The sequence below is a fragment of the Maniola hyperantus genome, chromosome 3 (genome assembly GCF_902806685.2).
Source record: "Maniola hyperantus chromosome 3, iAphHyp1.2, whole genome shotgun sequence".
Lineage (NCBI taxonomy): Eukaryota > Metazoa > Arthropoda > Insecta > Lepidoptera > Nymphalidae > Maniola > Maniola hyperantus.
The window spans coordinates 8,108,937-8,124,124 of record NC_048538.1 but is presented as its reverse complement, the minus strand read 5'-3'; the positions used below and the strand labels follow the sequence as shown (position 1 = coordinate 8,124,124).

The 15,188-nt window shown below is 36.8% G+C and overlaps 1 protein-coding gene across 2 annotated transcripts in view; it reads left to right on the top strand.

The window, feature by feature from the left end:
* Positions 1 to 15,188, top strand: part of Eip75B (Ecdysone-induced protein 75B) — a 159,567-nt gene that overhangs the window by 60,935 nt on the left and 83,444 nt on the right. Inside the window, exon 1 of one of the 2 annotated variants that reach the window (XM_069509623.1) lies at positions 15,017 to 15,148. The exons of the other annotated variant lie outside the window; for it this stretch is intronic. Coding sequence (XP_069365724.1) covers positions 15,031 to 15,148 — 118 coding nt within the window. The 5' untranslated portion in view covers positions 15,017 to 15,030. Of the gene's footprint in view, positions 1 to 15,016; positions 15,149 to 15,188 lie in introns of those variants that run through there. 2 annotated transcript variants of the gene reach the window in all.

Genomic DNA, 15,188 nt, shown 5'->3' with positions numbered 1-15,188 from the left:
ATTTTCCTAAAGTCTATAGAACTGGGTAACTTAAACCTGCACTTGAATAACGTATATCTGTCCATATGTGCAAGGTATGAAAATGGAGTACTTAAGTCACGGGTAAGCGTGAGTCCGCGGGTTTAGATCACATGAGCTTTAAGCTGATATACGATATTGGTGACTTGACGTGACTTGAGGTCTAAGTTCATTATGGCACGGCATATAGCGCGCTTAAGAACAATGAGCGGCTGAGCGCTTACTGAATGATAACTGATATAATTTTCAAATCACACTAGTGACCGTGCAATATCAAAATAGCCCTTATAACACTGTGAAGGTTTGCGGTTAAAGCAAAATACATGAAAAATTTATACACGATGTTTTCTTTTATTCTAGTACCTACTATTTATACAATTTTGATATATTTTCCAATATACATACATTTTGAGGTACATAGTTATCTGCTAATGGAAGATATTTATTAGAAGAATCAAATCGATACGTAAACAGAGAAATAAACACCTAAACTGGAACCTAAATCGTTAATTTTGTGTAAAGAGGCAACGGAAAATCGTTGTTATAGTGTCAAAATTAATGGTTTTGAACAAAAACTTTACACACGTTTATAGATGAAGGACCAACCTATATTTAGCAGTATGTAATTCTATTTTATTTATTATATTTTAGCCACAAAAGATACCGAAGATCTCTCATATTTGCAATGCATTGCAAACACATCCTTAAGTCACAGGTATCGTAAACCATATACTAAGTAAAATTATAAAAGCGAAAGTGTCTGTTTGTCTGTGTCTACTAACTTTACATGGCTCATCCGCTTAACCGATTTTGATGAAAAGCACAGATAGTTTGCATTCTGTAAGTGTAGATGGACATAGACTACTTTTGTTCCGGAAAATCAAAGCGTTCCTACGTGATTTTCAAATAAACTAAATCCACGCGGGTGAAGTTGCGGGCATCATCTAGTGTACTTACTATAAATTATTATTCGGTATTTTACAATACCGACTCTATCATTAAATCTACCTATAGAAATAGAAATTAAATTACATAAAACACATACCTACATAGGATGTTATAGGGTAGTTAACATGCTTTGTAAATAAGTCAGTCTTAAACGAAATAAAAAGTTTATTACGTAATATTTGTCAGAAAGCAGTCTCATGACACTAACCCAGTGCTGCACATTCCGGACCTGCGAGTGCGTCGTACCCGATTCGCATTCATTAGTATGGAGACAGTGGCTCACCACTTTCACTCTCGCGAATAACAAGTGTTACGCAAGAGCACCGCTCCGACAACTCTCTACTTGCCACTCGGCTGCTATCTCCGCGACACTCCCACCATCGACGAGTCTCTAAACGAGATGAGATATAGCTCTCGCTGGGATGGTGAAACCGTTCGGAGTCGACGTAAGACGCATCCTCGTACCTAATGACGAGCTCAGAAACGAAAGTGTAATGTTTCGGTTAGTTCATAGTGGGTCAGGGGAGTAGGGCACCCGGGGTCGACGGCCGCGCAGCCTCGCCAGGTGAAAGTGGCCCTCCGCGTCCCCGCGCCCTCCCGCGCCTCCAATGGCGGCAAAACGCGTCGGCAACTTGCGCACGCGCTGGCTTTTTGCAACTTGGCCATGGGGGATATTACGATAACTGAGAAACACTACTGCTGCAAATAAGTAAACGGGCCTATAATCTATATGAGTAATTGTCAAATGTATATCGTGTCTACCTACAGATTTTGGATTTTTGCTATCACATAGCAAAAGGCAAGAGTCGAAAAAGTATTGGCTTTCTTTTCGTTCACCTCACTAAGTCATGTTTTTTATCGAGTATTTTATTTTATTTTTGACTTAAAATACAGCTAACTTTGAAACTGTTACAAGTCTGTCATACGACTAAAATGGATGGGTAATCAATGAACGTTTTGATATGGAAATAACAAAGATTACAGAAATTTACATAAATAGACGTATTCTATAAAATATAATATTACTAGCTTATGCTCGCGACTTCGTCCGCGTGGACAACACAAATTTCAAACGCCAATTTCACCCCCTTAGGGGTTAAATTTTTAAAAATTCTTTCTTAGCGGATCCTTACGTCATAATAGCTATCTGCATGCCAAATTTCAGCCCGATCCGTCCAGTAGTTTGAGCTGTGCGTTGATAGATCAGTCAGTCAGTCAGTCACCTTTTCTTTTTATATATTTAGATGATATAGTGAAGCACTGCTTAGCACAAAAAGCTTCCTAAAGACAAATATTTTGCGTTGTTTCAAGTTACTCGTACTTACCTACTCATGCACGTAGAGTTAAGCTTCATGTAAAGCTTCTAACGCTAGGAACTCACGGAGCGGTTTTTAGCCGCACCCGCCGCGGTTGCGAGAGAGCTTTTTTATTTCTATACTTACTCACGAGACCGCTTTTTTGTGCGGGAACAAGTATAGTACAATAAAAGTACAGTAAAAGTGTACAAATTATTTATTAATCAAGTTATTGCTGGTTTGTTTAACTCTGAAGTCGTATCAAAACTGATTGAAGTCATCAAGCAACACTATCGAGTATTACCTATTATGCTAAAAACGAGTGACATATTTATTGTTATTAAAGCAAGAATAATGCGCTACGTGGAGAATTTTATATAACCGGTAGTAACTATAGTGATTGAATAGACTCATCTTACGTAAATATATCGTACTTACACGTGACGAGTGAAGCTTATGTAATGTTTACGTATTTAAAACGTTTTTGTTACTCGCATTACGGCTTGCTTGATTTACGTTCGGGAATTGAGTGCTTCTTTATTTATATCGAAAGTAACGACGTTGTAAATATTTATTACTTAATATGTATGTTTTCTAATTGTACTATGTTTTTACAAGTTCGATGTCAAAGACGTGGCTGAGTTTCGGCAATGTTGTATTGTTGACCACATGCAGTGTATCTGTCTCTGCTAGGTTTTCACAACCGTAATGTTCAACCAATTTTAATGGGTACAGACATAGCTTGTACCCCAAGGATGGACATAGGCTACTTCTTGTTTCAAAAAATTGTCTGTGTTCTAGCTTTTCACAGCCTAACAGTTTAACCGATTTAGGTAAAATTCGGAGCAGAGTTAGCTTACATCCTGGGGACGGACATAGGCTACTTTTTATCCCGGAGAACTCCCACGGGATTCTGAAAGGCCTATCCGTTTAACCGATTTATATGAAATTTGGTACAGAGGTAACTTTGTGTCCCGGAAATTGACATAGGAAATAGTTTTTATCCCGGAAAAGCAAAAAGTTTTCACGAGATTTAAAAAAACCTAAATTGACGCGGACGAAGTCGCGGGCATCATCTAGTAGCACTAAAATTGCATTCTAAAATAATAGGAACAATATTTTTTAGTGTGAGTCAGACTCGCCCAGTTTACCGAGGGTGCTGTACCTAGCTCGTAAACAAATATATACTTAAATGGTTCTTTGCCTAGAATCTAAATTATTATTCTACCGAGTGAAAACAAAATAATAAGCAGGTGTGACAGATGGACTAGTTACACCATAAGTTCCCCATTTTGATAGGACCTCTGAAACGCTAAAGGTGTTAATAACCCTCACCGCAATTTGATGATTCTCGAACAACAAGCAGTCGCAAAGCAGATTGCTTGGTGTTCTGTATGTGTAGATTATAATATTTACAGCGACTCTGACTTAGATGGGTGAACGCTTGATAAAGCGAACCGAGGTTAAATTGTGAGCCTGTGTGTTGCGACAGCTCAAACAAAGAAAGCGGCAGCGGCCCGGCCTTGGGGAGTTCGATGACCGACTTTTGTGCGTCGCAAGGTTTCGCCAGCCGGGCTTCTGGCAGTCCAGGATATTGCCAATTTGATCGAGCACTCAAGGCTGCGTAGCCCGGGGCAGGCCTTTTACATTTCAAAATTTTCTAGGGGATATTCCTGGTAAGTATACACATTGCGAACATAATAAAAAGGTGCCTTCTTAACACGTGGGTATAAACAAAAACTCTTGTTTGAAACAATAAGTTTTTATCAGTATATGCCAACAACTATTTAGTTAAGTAGTTATCAAGCAAGGGACATACAGTATGCGCCAGAAAATAATGTACGTCGGCCTTTAGAATGACATTTCTACTTTGTAGGGCTTTGTCTCTGTCACTCATACCTATATGACTTTTTGACAGTCTCAACGACAGAGACAATTAATGCTCTACAAGTCCACTATCTCCTTCTAAAGGTCGATGTACATTATTTTATGCCACGCACTAGCAAGTAATCAAGAATTCAACATTGTAATCTTTTGTTTTTGTGGAAAATAAATAAAATATTAGGCAGTAGTAAATCACTCACGATAGTTTAAACCCTAAAGTAGCTATGTTAATTAATTCGTAATTTATAAACAGTCAATAACCAAAGTTTGCAGTACCAATTTAAATTTGGCTAATAGCTACTTAACTTGACGTCTAGTCTCTAGACTAGACGTCAAGTTAAGCAAAGCAGAAAGTTAAGCAAAGACATGAAAATTGCTGGCGAATGAAAGATACGCAACGCATACTTTCTGAAACTTTACAATGTATACTGCACTTTATCTCCGCCATTTAATGTGTCAAGTATGGAACATAATATTCAAACGACGCGCCCATTTGTATTTTTGCGTTTTTTCTTTTGACTTCACACAAAAGTCGACAGTCTGAGTTAGACGGGCTATCAATTAATTCTTCTATATTTTGGGTACTTAAAACATGAAGTCTAGACTTTTTAATTTCTATTACAGCATTTTTTACAGAATTTCTAGACCGTGACAAACGTAAATAAATTAACTGTAGACAACCTTAACGGTAGTTTGTTTGTCATTTTAAAATGAAAACGAATTTTTAAAATCACCTTTATTTACTTTGAAAAAGTAGATTTTTACTGAATACTTATTGTACCTAATAATTTATTCATGCATTTCTATCTATTTATAAACGGTATAGATAAGTGTGGAGCTATTTACTAATTACAATACTCTACAAAAATCAGAAAAACCGATTATTTACTATACTTCATTTTACACTCACAATTTAGTTCTAAATAAATTTTTACCTTCAATGAAAAATAGCAAGTAAAATTTACTTTAATAAATTTTTCAGATTCACCTGAAAACATGTCATAATCACATTTAACCATTGGATAGGTGGCAAAAAATCGTTTACTCGCCGCTGTCGTCATTGTCCTCAATACATTTTGACATACTTATACGTCTACACTCTACATACATTTATGCATACCTACAAAATTACGCACTCGAAACCTAGATCCCGTCTAGCAACACGGTTAGCTTTATCTGACAATCGTTCTAGAAGGGTACTCGCCTCTATTTACCCACATTTCACCCGCTTTACTTTCCCAATTGCCATAGTAGGTATATCCTACATTGAGTGATTTAGAATTATCGATTTTTTTATTCAGATACAAGTTAGCCCTTGAATGCAAACTCACCTAGTGTTAAGTGATAATACAATCTAAGATGGACGCGGACTAACCTGGAAGGGGTATGGCAGTTTTATTAAACCCATATACATATTATATACCCCTGAGGTGTCTACACGGCATCGCACCGGAACGCTAATTCGCTTAGCGGCACGGCTTTGCCGGTAGGGTGGTGACTTGCCGCGGCCGAAGTCTCCCACCAGACCTAGAAATTATAAAATTCCAAGCCCCTGGCGGGAGTGGAACCCGGGACCTCCCACTAACAAGACCACAGCGCTTACCACTGCGCCAGGGAGGTCGTCAAAATTATTTATCAAATAATATTTATTAACAGTTATGTACAGATATGGTACCGATATATAAAAAAATCCAAGATTGAAAATACTGTTTGGCTGTGGAGTTAAAGCTCTCAACGATGCGAAGCTTTGATAAAATAGTAAATTGATAGTTATCAGTACCTTTATTATAAATGCGAATGTATGTATGTTTGTTTGTTGGTTTGTTGGTATGTTAGTTTATTGGTTTGTCCTTGAATCACCTCGCAACGGTGCAACGGATTGACGTGATTTTTTTGCATGGGTATAGATAAAGACCTGAGAGTGACATAGGCTACTTTTTATCCCGGAAAACCAAAGATTTCCCACGGGATTGTTAAAAACCTAATTCCACGCGAATGAAGTCGCGGGCATCAGCTAGTAATGGATAATATATTGATGTGCTGAAAGATATAATCCGGTTGTTGAGTCCACCTCACAATTTAGATCAAGTGTCTCACGAAGTGTGGGGAGAGTAATCCCATTTATACGAATGTGACTGGTTATTTAGTTGAATATGAATAGTGAAATTATTAAATTAAATATAAAATAAAATAAAAATAAATACTAATAATAATAAAAATACTCCAATTAATTTTGAACTAAGCAAAATTTTATGTAAACTACCTATTCAGATAATAACTAACTAAATATTATTTTCATGACAATATTTTTTACTATATATTTAGAATGTAATATTGTATTGTAATACATACAATATTGATAGGATGATAGACTAGGATTGATAAAATTACTGAAAGTTTTAATTGAATAATTTAGGCGAAGGCTGTATAAGTCCCGCAAATTGCTATTGCGCTGAAACCATGTCTCATTAACATCGAAATGACGTCATTTTGACATCAGCCAAAATACTAATATACCATCAGCTCGAAACTTCAGTCTTGTGTTGACGTCACTAAAATGGCGACCACGCGCATTAGCAATTTGCGGGACTTATAACTATAAAGGTTACATTTAATTCGTAAAAGTAAAAACAATGCAGACTCCAGTCCATAGATAAAAGAAGTATATTTTTGTAGGGATTGCACCGAAATAAAAGTTATTTTACTCAGCCAATACTTTAGAAAGTATAAGGTTCTTTCTTCTCTAGTGTTTAGAATTGGTGATACCTACTTACATAAGTATAGTTTGCGACCGGTCGAGATGGCAAATGGAGTGTGAGGCGGGGGGGACCCGGTGCTGTATAGTGCGGGTGACGTGCGGGTGTGCGGGGCGTCCCCATCCCGATTGCCATCTCAACCTGTCGCGTATAACTGAGTTACTTTAAAACTTACTGGGTTTCGAATAACAACATTCGAAATGCGGTAAGTTTTAAAGTGTATCTTATCATAGTGATAAAGAATAGATTCGATTTACTTCTTTTATACTAATAGTAGTACGAATAGATTTTTAAAAACCTAAGTCCACTGGCCTGAAGTTGCGAGCATCATCTAGTTCATAATAAAATCAATGAGCTTTATCAATAACATTAGTGGAATCACATTCGTCATGCGTTACGTAAATCAAAACCTGTCCAAGTCAATAAAGTTTTACGATGGACATGGTAAATTGCCCGTTCGACCCTGAATGTTAAACAAAGAGCCGTTATTTACGAGTTGAATTATGAGCGTCAGTTTTTCAGTGGACTCATGAAATAGTTTGTAACCAAAACTTGTCCTAAATGTGTTTGAAAAAACCGGCCAAGTGCAAGTCAAACTCTCGCACCGAGGATTCCGTATTACAGTCGTATTTTTTCGACATTTTGCACGATAAATCAAAAACTATTATGTATAAGAATAAATAAAAATCTGTTTTAGAATGTACAAGTAAAACCCTTTCATATGATATCCCACTTGGTATAATTATTTTACTTTGAAAATTGAAAATACTACTTAATATTTGTTCATGAACACATTTTATTTATTTTTTCTTTGATGTAACCACAAATTCACGATTTTCTGATTTATTCCTATTCCTAGGCTATAAGACCTACCTACCTACCTACCAAATTTTATGATTCTAGGGCAACGGGAAGTAGGTACTCTATAGGTTTTCTTGACAGACACTACGGATAGACGGACAGACAGACAACAAAGTGATCCTATAAGGGTTCCTTTTTTCCTTTTGAGGTACGGAACCCTAAAAATAGATCAGTGCCCCTCAGGCACTATTTACACGACTGCCCAAAAAAAGAAGTGTAGTGCTTTATTGTCTCGTAACTTTTAAATGCCTGAACAGATTTAAATGTATGGAGTACCATTAGCATCCTTACACTATCTTGAGTGAGAATGGTTATATTTTTTTTTTTAATAATACGACGGCTGTATGGCGCATTTTCAAATGTGAAAAATTTTGGTTCATATTTTGACAAGCATTCGTTTTTTTTAATTACGACTTCTTTAGATGATTTACTTTAGTTAGTTAACTCTCATTTCTAATATTAGTTTTGGAAGGAAGAATTGAAGGCAAAAGGGCTCCAGGTCGCCAAAGACGCAAAGGGTTGGACGATATAAGGGTATATCGTCCAACCATTTGCGTCTTTGGCGACCTGGTGGACAGGGCTTAGTTACCCAAAATTAAAAGAGGTGGCTTTAAATAGAGAAGCTTATCGCATGATGACCTCAAAACTTCGTTTCGAAGAAGGCTCGCGATGATGATGATGATGAGTTAGATAGCCAATCGGCAAAGCTCTAACAATACTATGCGCACGAAGTGCAATAGGGCTAATTATTAGAAGTGGTGGTATTCCTCTTGCTGAGCATCGTGGACACTTCATTAATCACATAATTGACTAGCTGACCCGCCTCGGCTTCGCTCGGGTGGAATTTAGAAAATCGAGGTGGGGGTTGAATTTCCAAAAATCCTGAAATACATATTTCTCGATTTGCTACCGAAAACCCAAATACCCATTTTCATGCAAATAACTTGAAAAATGACGGACTTTCATACAAACTTTCATCCCCTATTTAACCCCCTTAGTAGTAGAATTTCCAAAAATCGTGAAGTACTTATTTTTTTTATTTTTAACCGAAAGCCATCGATGTAACTTCAAAAATGACGGACTTTCATACAAACTTCCATCCCCCATTTAACCCACTTATGGGTAGAATGTTTGGAAAAAAAAACACCTTTCCTAGTGGATATCTACTCTTTACAAAGAACATACGCTCCAAATTTCATGTCTCTAGGACCAGCGGTTTAGGCTTTGCGTTGATATATATGTCAGTCAGTCAGGACTTTGAATTTTATATATTTAGATAATGGTATGAGTTTTCTTGGGTTAGTAGTGAGGTATAGACTCCCAGATCTTACCGCATACAACCCGACTAAAAACGAGATTACTACTCTTGGGTTTTAGTTAATAAAGATAATAACCAGGACCGACGGCTTAATGTTCACCGTGTAATTATGTTCACCGTGTATTATGTGTAATTATGTTCACCGTGGTACGTGGTACGGAGAAGACGAAAAGACCAATTTTCGACCTCCAAAGTCATTCACCTATTCAGTTACAAAATTTGGTCAACGTTGCTTTTAACAATCGCAATCTATTGATATGCGTTGTTGCAACTAGGTCACACGTCCCTCTATGAGCTAAACATTTTGAGTTTTTTTGTAAATTACTATCAATCAGATGTTACAGTAGTGATACCTTTGCGAAAAACTGTCATCAATAGAAAAGCTTTGCTTGAAAAATATTAATCAAGCATTACACTTGTAGGGGTCAGTTATCTGAACCTCCGACTGAACTAAGCTGTGCATGTCGTACATACTGATTTTCACCTCATTTCCTTTGGCACAATATGCGATGTATATTTTAAAGTGGTCTGTATAAAATATAAATTTAATTTACATTGAATGCCGTAGCAACTCTTTATGGTGAGCGTTGCTTTTGGTCAACTATTAATCTATGTTATGTGTTGCATAAAAATACATCGTTTTCCCTATTGTGTCACGTTACAGGAAATTACTCATTACAATTTGGGCTTTAGTATTACAATGGTTTTTTAGCAGACAAGAGTAATTTGGATATTATACACGCATCAGAAAAGCGTACATGGATATATATCATGGATTTTCATTATTTTTTGCCTGTTACTCATGGTATCTTCTCAAACCATCAAATGCCATCTATACCAGGTGGTGTATTGTAGTCCGTCCCAAACAAGTCAACAAAACTACAACTCAGGAAGGACTTTTAATGTCCCACAAAAAGTTTAACTCTCTTATTTAGTCGAAAAAATAGTCAGACAAAAAGCAGAGCAATATCCAAACATTTCAACAATGTATTACAAAAATGTCATCCGTCATCACTTTCAAGGTGTGAAAACTTTTCAAGATAGTAGATGATTACTGCAAACAACGAGATAATTTACTAAATTATAAACATCACAACAGATAATTTAGACTACAAACTGTTACAATACAACACAGCTTCTGAATCACTTTGAGCTACTTATAGTTTAACCTACTTCAACATGAATGCTATTTTGGGAATTTCAGCCGTTAACCTGTTTTTTAACCTAATAATTTACTAAAACCGTAGCGTCACATTTGATGGGGTATCATAGGAGCATGGAGGTAATAGAATAGATAGTGTACCTATCATTTGATCACTACTCATTATCACTACCCCTATTATAAATACGAAAGTGTGTTTGTTGTTGGTTTATTGATTAGTTGGTTTGTCCTTCAATCACGTCGCAACGGAGCAACGGATCGACGTGATTTTTTCCATGAGTATAGTTTAAGACCTGGAGAGTGACATAGGCTACTTTTATCCCGGAAAATCAAAGATTTCCCACGGGATTTTAAAAAACCTAAATCCACGCGAACAAAGTGGCGGGCATCAGCTAGTATTATTATAAACGCGGAAGTATCTTTGTTAGTTGGTTCTTCAATCACGCTGCAATCGAGAAATGAGCGACGTGATTTTTTGCATGGACATACCTATGTACTTAAAAACCGGTAAGTGATATAGGCTACTTTTTATTTCGAAAAATCAAAGAATTCCCTCAGGCTTTTTAAAAACCTAAATCTTGCGACCGAAGTCGCCTGTAGTATCTAGGTACGTAAGTAATATACTTAAATCTTAACAGTTAAAAGGTATATTTACGTTTAAAATATGTTTTTATCAATCCTTAATTAAATTAAATAGTGTAGTAGGGTAAGAGAGGTATCTATATATATAAAATTCAGTCCTGACTGACATATATATATATATATATATATATATATATATATATATATATATATATCAATGCACAGCCTAAACTACTGGTCCTAGAGACATGAAATTTGGAGGGTTTGTTCTTTGTAAAGAGTAGGTATTCACTAATAAAGCATTTTTCGAAATTCCACCCCTAAGTGGGTTAAATGGGGGATGAAAGTTTGAATGAAAGTCCGTCATTTTTGAAGTAACATCGACGAAAATTGAGCATTCGGTTAAAATTAAAAAATACCCATTTTACAATTTTTTAAAATTCTATTACCAAGGGGGTTAAATAGGGGAATTGTATGAAAGTCCGTCTTTTTTCAAGCTACTTGCATGAAAATTAGTATTTACTTATTTGGGTTTTCGGTCACAAATGAAGAAATACGTGTTTCAGAATTTTTAGAAATTGAACCCCCACCTCAATTTTCTAAATTCCACCCGAGCGAAGCCGGGGCGGGTCAGCTAGTGTGAGTATGAAAAACAACTCTTGGATAACTTTTAGAATAAGTGAAATGGAAATTACCTAATTATAAAACTAATAAGTATCACTCCTCCTATTGTAAAGGAGCAATTTTGTAAGATGTAACGTCAGTTAAAATGCAGTATATTTAAAATATATTTTAGTTTTCTTTCAAATCTATTTCAATGCAACCTGAAAATGTTTCAAAACAAATAGTTACCTACTTTGTTTACAAATTCTGAAATTGAAAACAAGAACGTTGGGACCTTGGACCAAACGTCCCTGTTTGCAATATCTTTTATAAAAGTAGAGTAGATGACGTTCAATAAGCGTCAATCAGACTGCATTTTCAATGCAATTAGAAAGCGAATTGCACAAGTTCCAACGTAGCACTCGTATCAGAAGAAAGCGTACAACGTAAGAAAGTTGGATCGAGGAGGGCGGGGTGGGGCGTGCGCGCACGCAGCACCAAAAGTAGTACACTTTCGATCTCAACGCGCTGCTGGTGAGAGTTGCGCGAAAATGAAAGTGGTGTGTCATTATGGTCCACTTTCCACGCTGGGGTCAAAAACCTCAGGCCCTGGTGCTCTAAGCAAGTTAATTGACAGTCACTAGATCACCTCGTGTTGCATAGAACTCACATTAAATGTGGTAATCGAGTAAACGTTACGTATCCTATGGTATTGGTACGTCGTAAAGTCGATTATGTTTGATGGATGATCTATTTTGAATTACAACATTCTAATGACAAATTGTCGTAGGCGAAGCACCGACATCCCAAAAACAAAAACTACATTCGCAACAATAAGTTCAGAGCTTCATTTTGCATAATGCATATCAAAGTAATTCTGATACGATATAGGTGAAGCATCATTGCAGCATGAATATGGGACGAGGGTAGGTACGGGTGAAGGGGAGATGGGTCAACGACCTCGGATGACGTCAGCGTGACCTGATGCTGCCCGGCTCGAGCTTAACCCGAACTATGACCTGATCAAAGCCTCCATATTTACATACATATTTATATGACCACTTTGTGTTATGTAACTTTCGGGTATCAAAAATACTATGATAATCTTACTAATCTAAATATCTATTATTATAACAGGCATACGCTAAGAGGGGATTATTAAAAGTTCAATCCCTAAGGGGGTAAATAGGGATTTGAAATTTGTATGAACGTCTGTCAGTTTTGAAGTTGTATCATAAAAATTGGTTTATAGGGTCATACAGTTGAAAAAGAAGGAATATGTGTTTCATGATTTTTTGGAAATTCTAAGGAAAAGGAAAGGGAAATTTTTAAAGAACTTTCACATGCAGTGCATGTAAAGGTTTATACAAGAAGTGATCTAGTCTACACGGGATTTTCAAGAACTTAATTCCATGCGGACGAAGTCACGAGCAAAAGCTTGTCTTACTTATATTATAAATATGAAATTATGATTGTTAGTTACTCCTTCACGCCACTATATGACAGGACCGATTGGGCTAAAATTTGGAATGGAGATAGCGTATAAGCTTACCCTGAATTAGCACAATAGCTACTTTTTACCCCGGAAAATGAAAGAGTTCCCGCGAGGTTTTAACGAGGACGTTTTTATGAGGATGGAGTTGTGGGCATCATCTAGTAAGAAAATAAATTGTGGCACAGTAAAACACTTTTTTATCCAAGGAACATTTTCTCTGTGCATAAGCGCATACAAATTATTATTCACTTTAACTCAGCAGTTTTATCAAATCAATCTTGTGAAACCAAAGAAATTCATGATTTGTCTGTGAATATCAATTTGTAGGGATTTGTTTGGTTATCAGATGTGTAAGGAAATAAAAACTTATTAATGGTACCTAGCTTTGACCTTCATAAGGCAACTCATTCGAGGCATGTTGGCTTATGATTCATAAAAAATACCTTTCATCTGGCTATCAGAACAAGAAAGAGGGTTGGTACTGCCCATAACAGCTCGAACTTCACCTCTCGCAGGACTGCAGTCCCGTTTGACTACGACTCATGCAACTGAGTCTTAATATCGACAGTTAAATATCACCTAATTAATCGTGGTATGTGCCCGTATTATACAATAATATAATATAATATTTATTTAATTATTTTCTACCTATTCATAAAAACACCTTTGATATTTGAAAAGTTCACAATTTATTTTCCACTGTAAACAAAAATCATAAAACAATCTTTATGACAAATAGTATAGATACCAGAATAGTGTGTGTAGAATCGACGGGCAACCTTCTGTAGGTACTATACAGAAACATTAAGCTGGAGATTGACTTGTGTCGTTTGTTTGTAAAGTAACATTCGAGGCGATCTTGTTACAATACAGGCGACACAGACTGACTTGTAACGTGTGGTTACAATAATGTATCATTCGAGCTCTTGGCTCAATTAGTGTGCTTCATTTTACTCAAGTTACATAACAAGTCAGTGAGAGGCAACATTCCTAGCACTGACTCGATGAAAACTCGATACATTAGATACACCAAAATTTTACAAGTCAATCTCCAGCTTTATAGACTCGTAGCAATAACTTTAAAGAACATAAGAACAATACACTTGACGCACGAATGTCATCAAGAGGATGTATTAATTTAGTGCGTTTTCATAGAGTTATCGACGCTCATAAAAATGTTATGTTTACGGCAGCTCGTGGGCTCTTAGCGGTAAATTAGTCGCCTTGGCCTATAAACTCGTCTCCGCTCAACAACCGATTCGCCAATTCTAGATTTAGGTTTTCAGTTCAGTGGGTTGTGCTGGACGCTTCCGATTCGACAGCGATGTTTCGGCTTACGCATTATTTCGACTAGTTTTATCTTCCATCGTTTAGATTAAAAGAAGGCGAGGGTCGTTTTATTTTAGTTTCATTATTTAATTTGCTTTTATCATATATTTACAAGGTTCTTATTATGTTCCTTATTCATAATCAGTAGTTATGTTACAGAAGTAATTCGAAAAATAAATTTGACCCTATTACAATATTGTGTTGGAAAAATTTAATTGACTACATCCTGTAATCCAACGACATAGTTACTTTAGATGCTACATATAATATAAGTATCAAAAAACGAGAAACTAAATATAAATAGTTGTATTTTTTAAAACATTATGATGTAGAATGATTCTTCAGAGTTTGAATATGGTTCATGTGCTGGCGAATCGGTCCGGAGGTTTTTAGATTACTAAAACCTCCGGGAATAGGTTAAATTCAATTACTATTAAGTATTAATACTGTGATCCTCTAATGGTCGAAGTAAATTGCCTTAGTTTATTTATTTGTCATGCTAAGTTCGGATACTAATTGATAAAATTGCAATAAAGATATGGCATCAAAAGCTTCATCAGTAAGCAAAAGCAATAAATCCATACAAACATTGGAAACTGTCGAATTGAATGTACAAAATAAACGAAACGATCCCTAGTGCCCAACTGTATTAGTAAGGGGAGTTCGTAGGGGCGGGCGGCTCGTAGACCGTCTACGCGCGCCCCTGTCGCGCGGCGTAGCCAGCGGGCGCCATTCGCGTTAACGCCGTCGCCGGCCGCACGCGCTCTCTCGTGCGGCTCATGCGTCTCCCGCCAAAAATGACTGTGACCGAGTGCCGTCAGCAGCAGCCCCATGACGTCGAGCATCCGAACCCACCGTCCAATGACGCCGACGTGCTGCTCGGCAGAGTCCTCGCAGGTGAGTCAGTCAGTCCTGCCTCGATCAGCTGATTGATCCC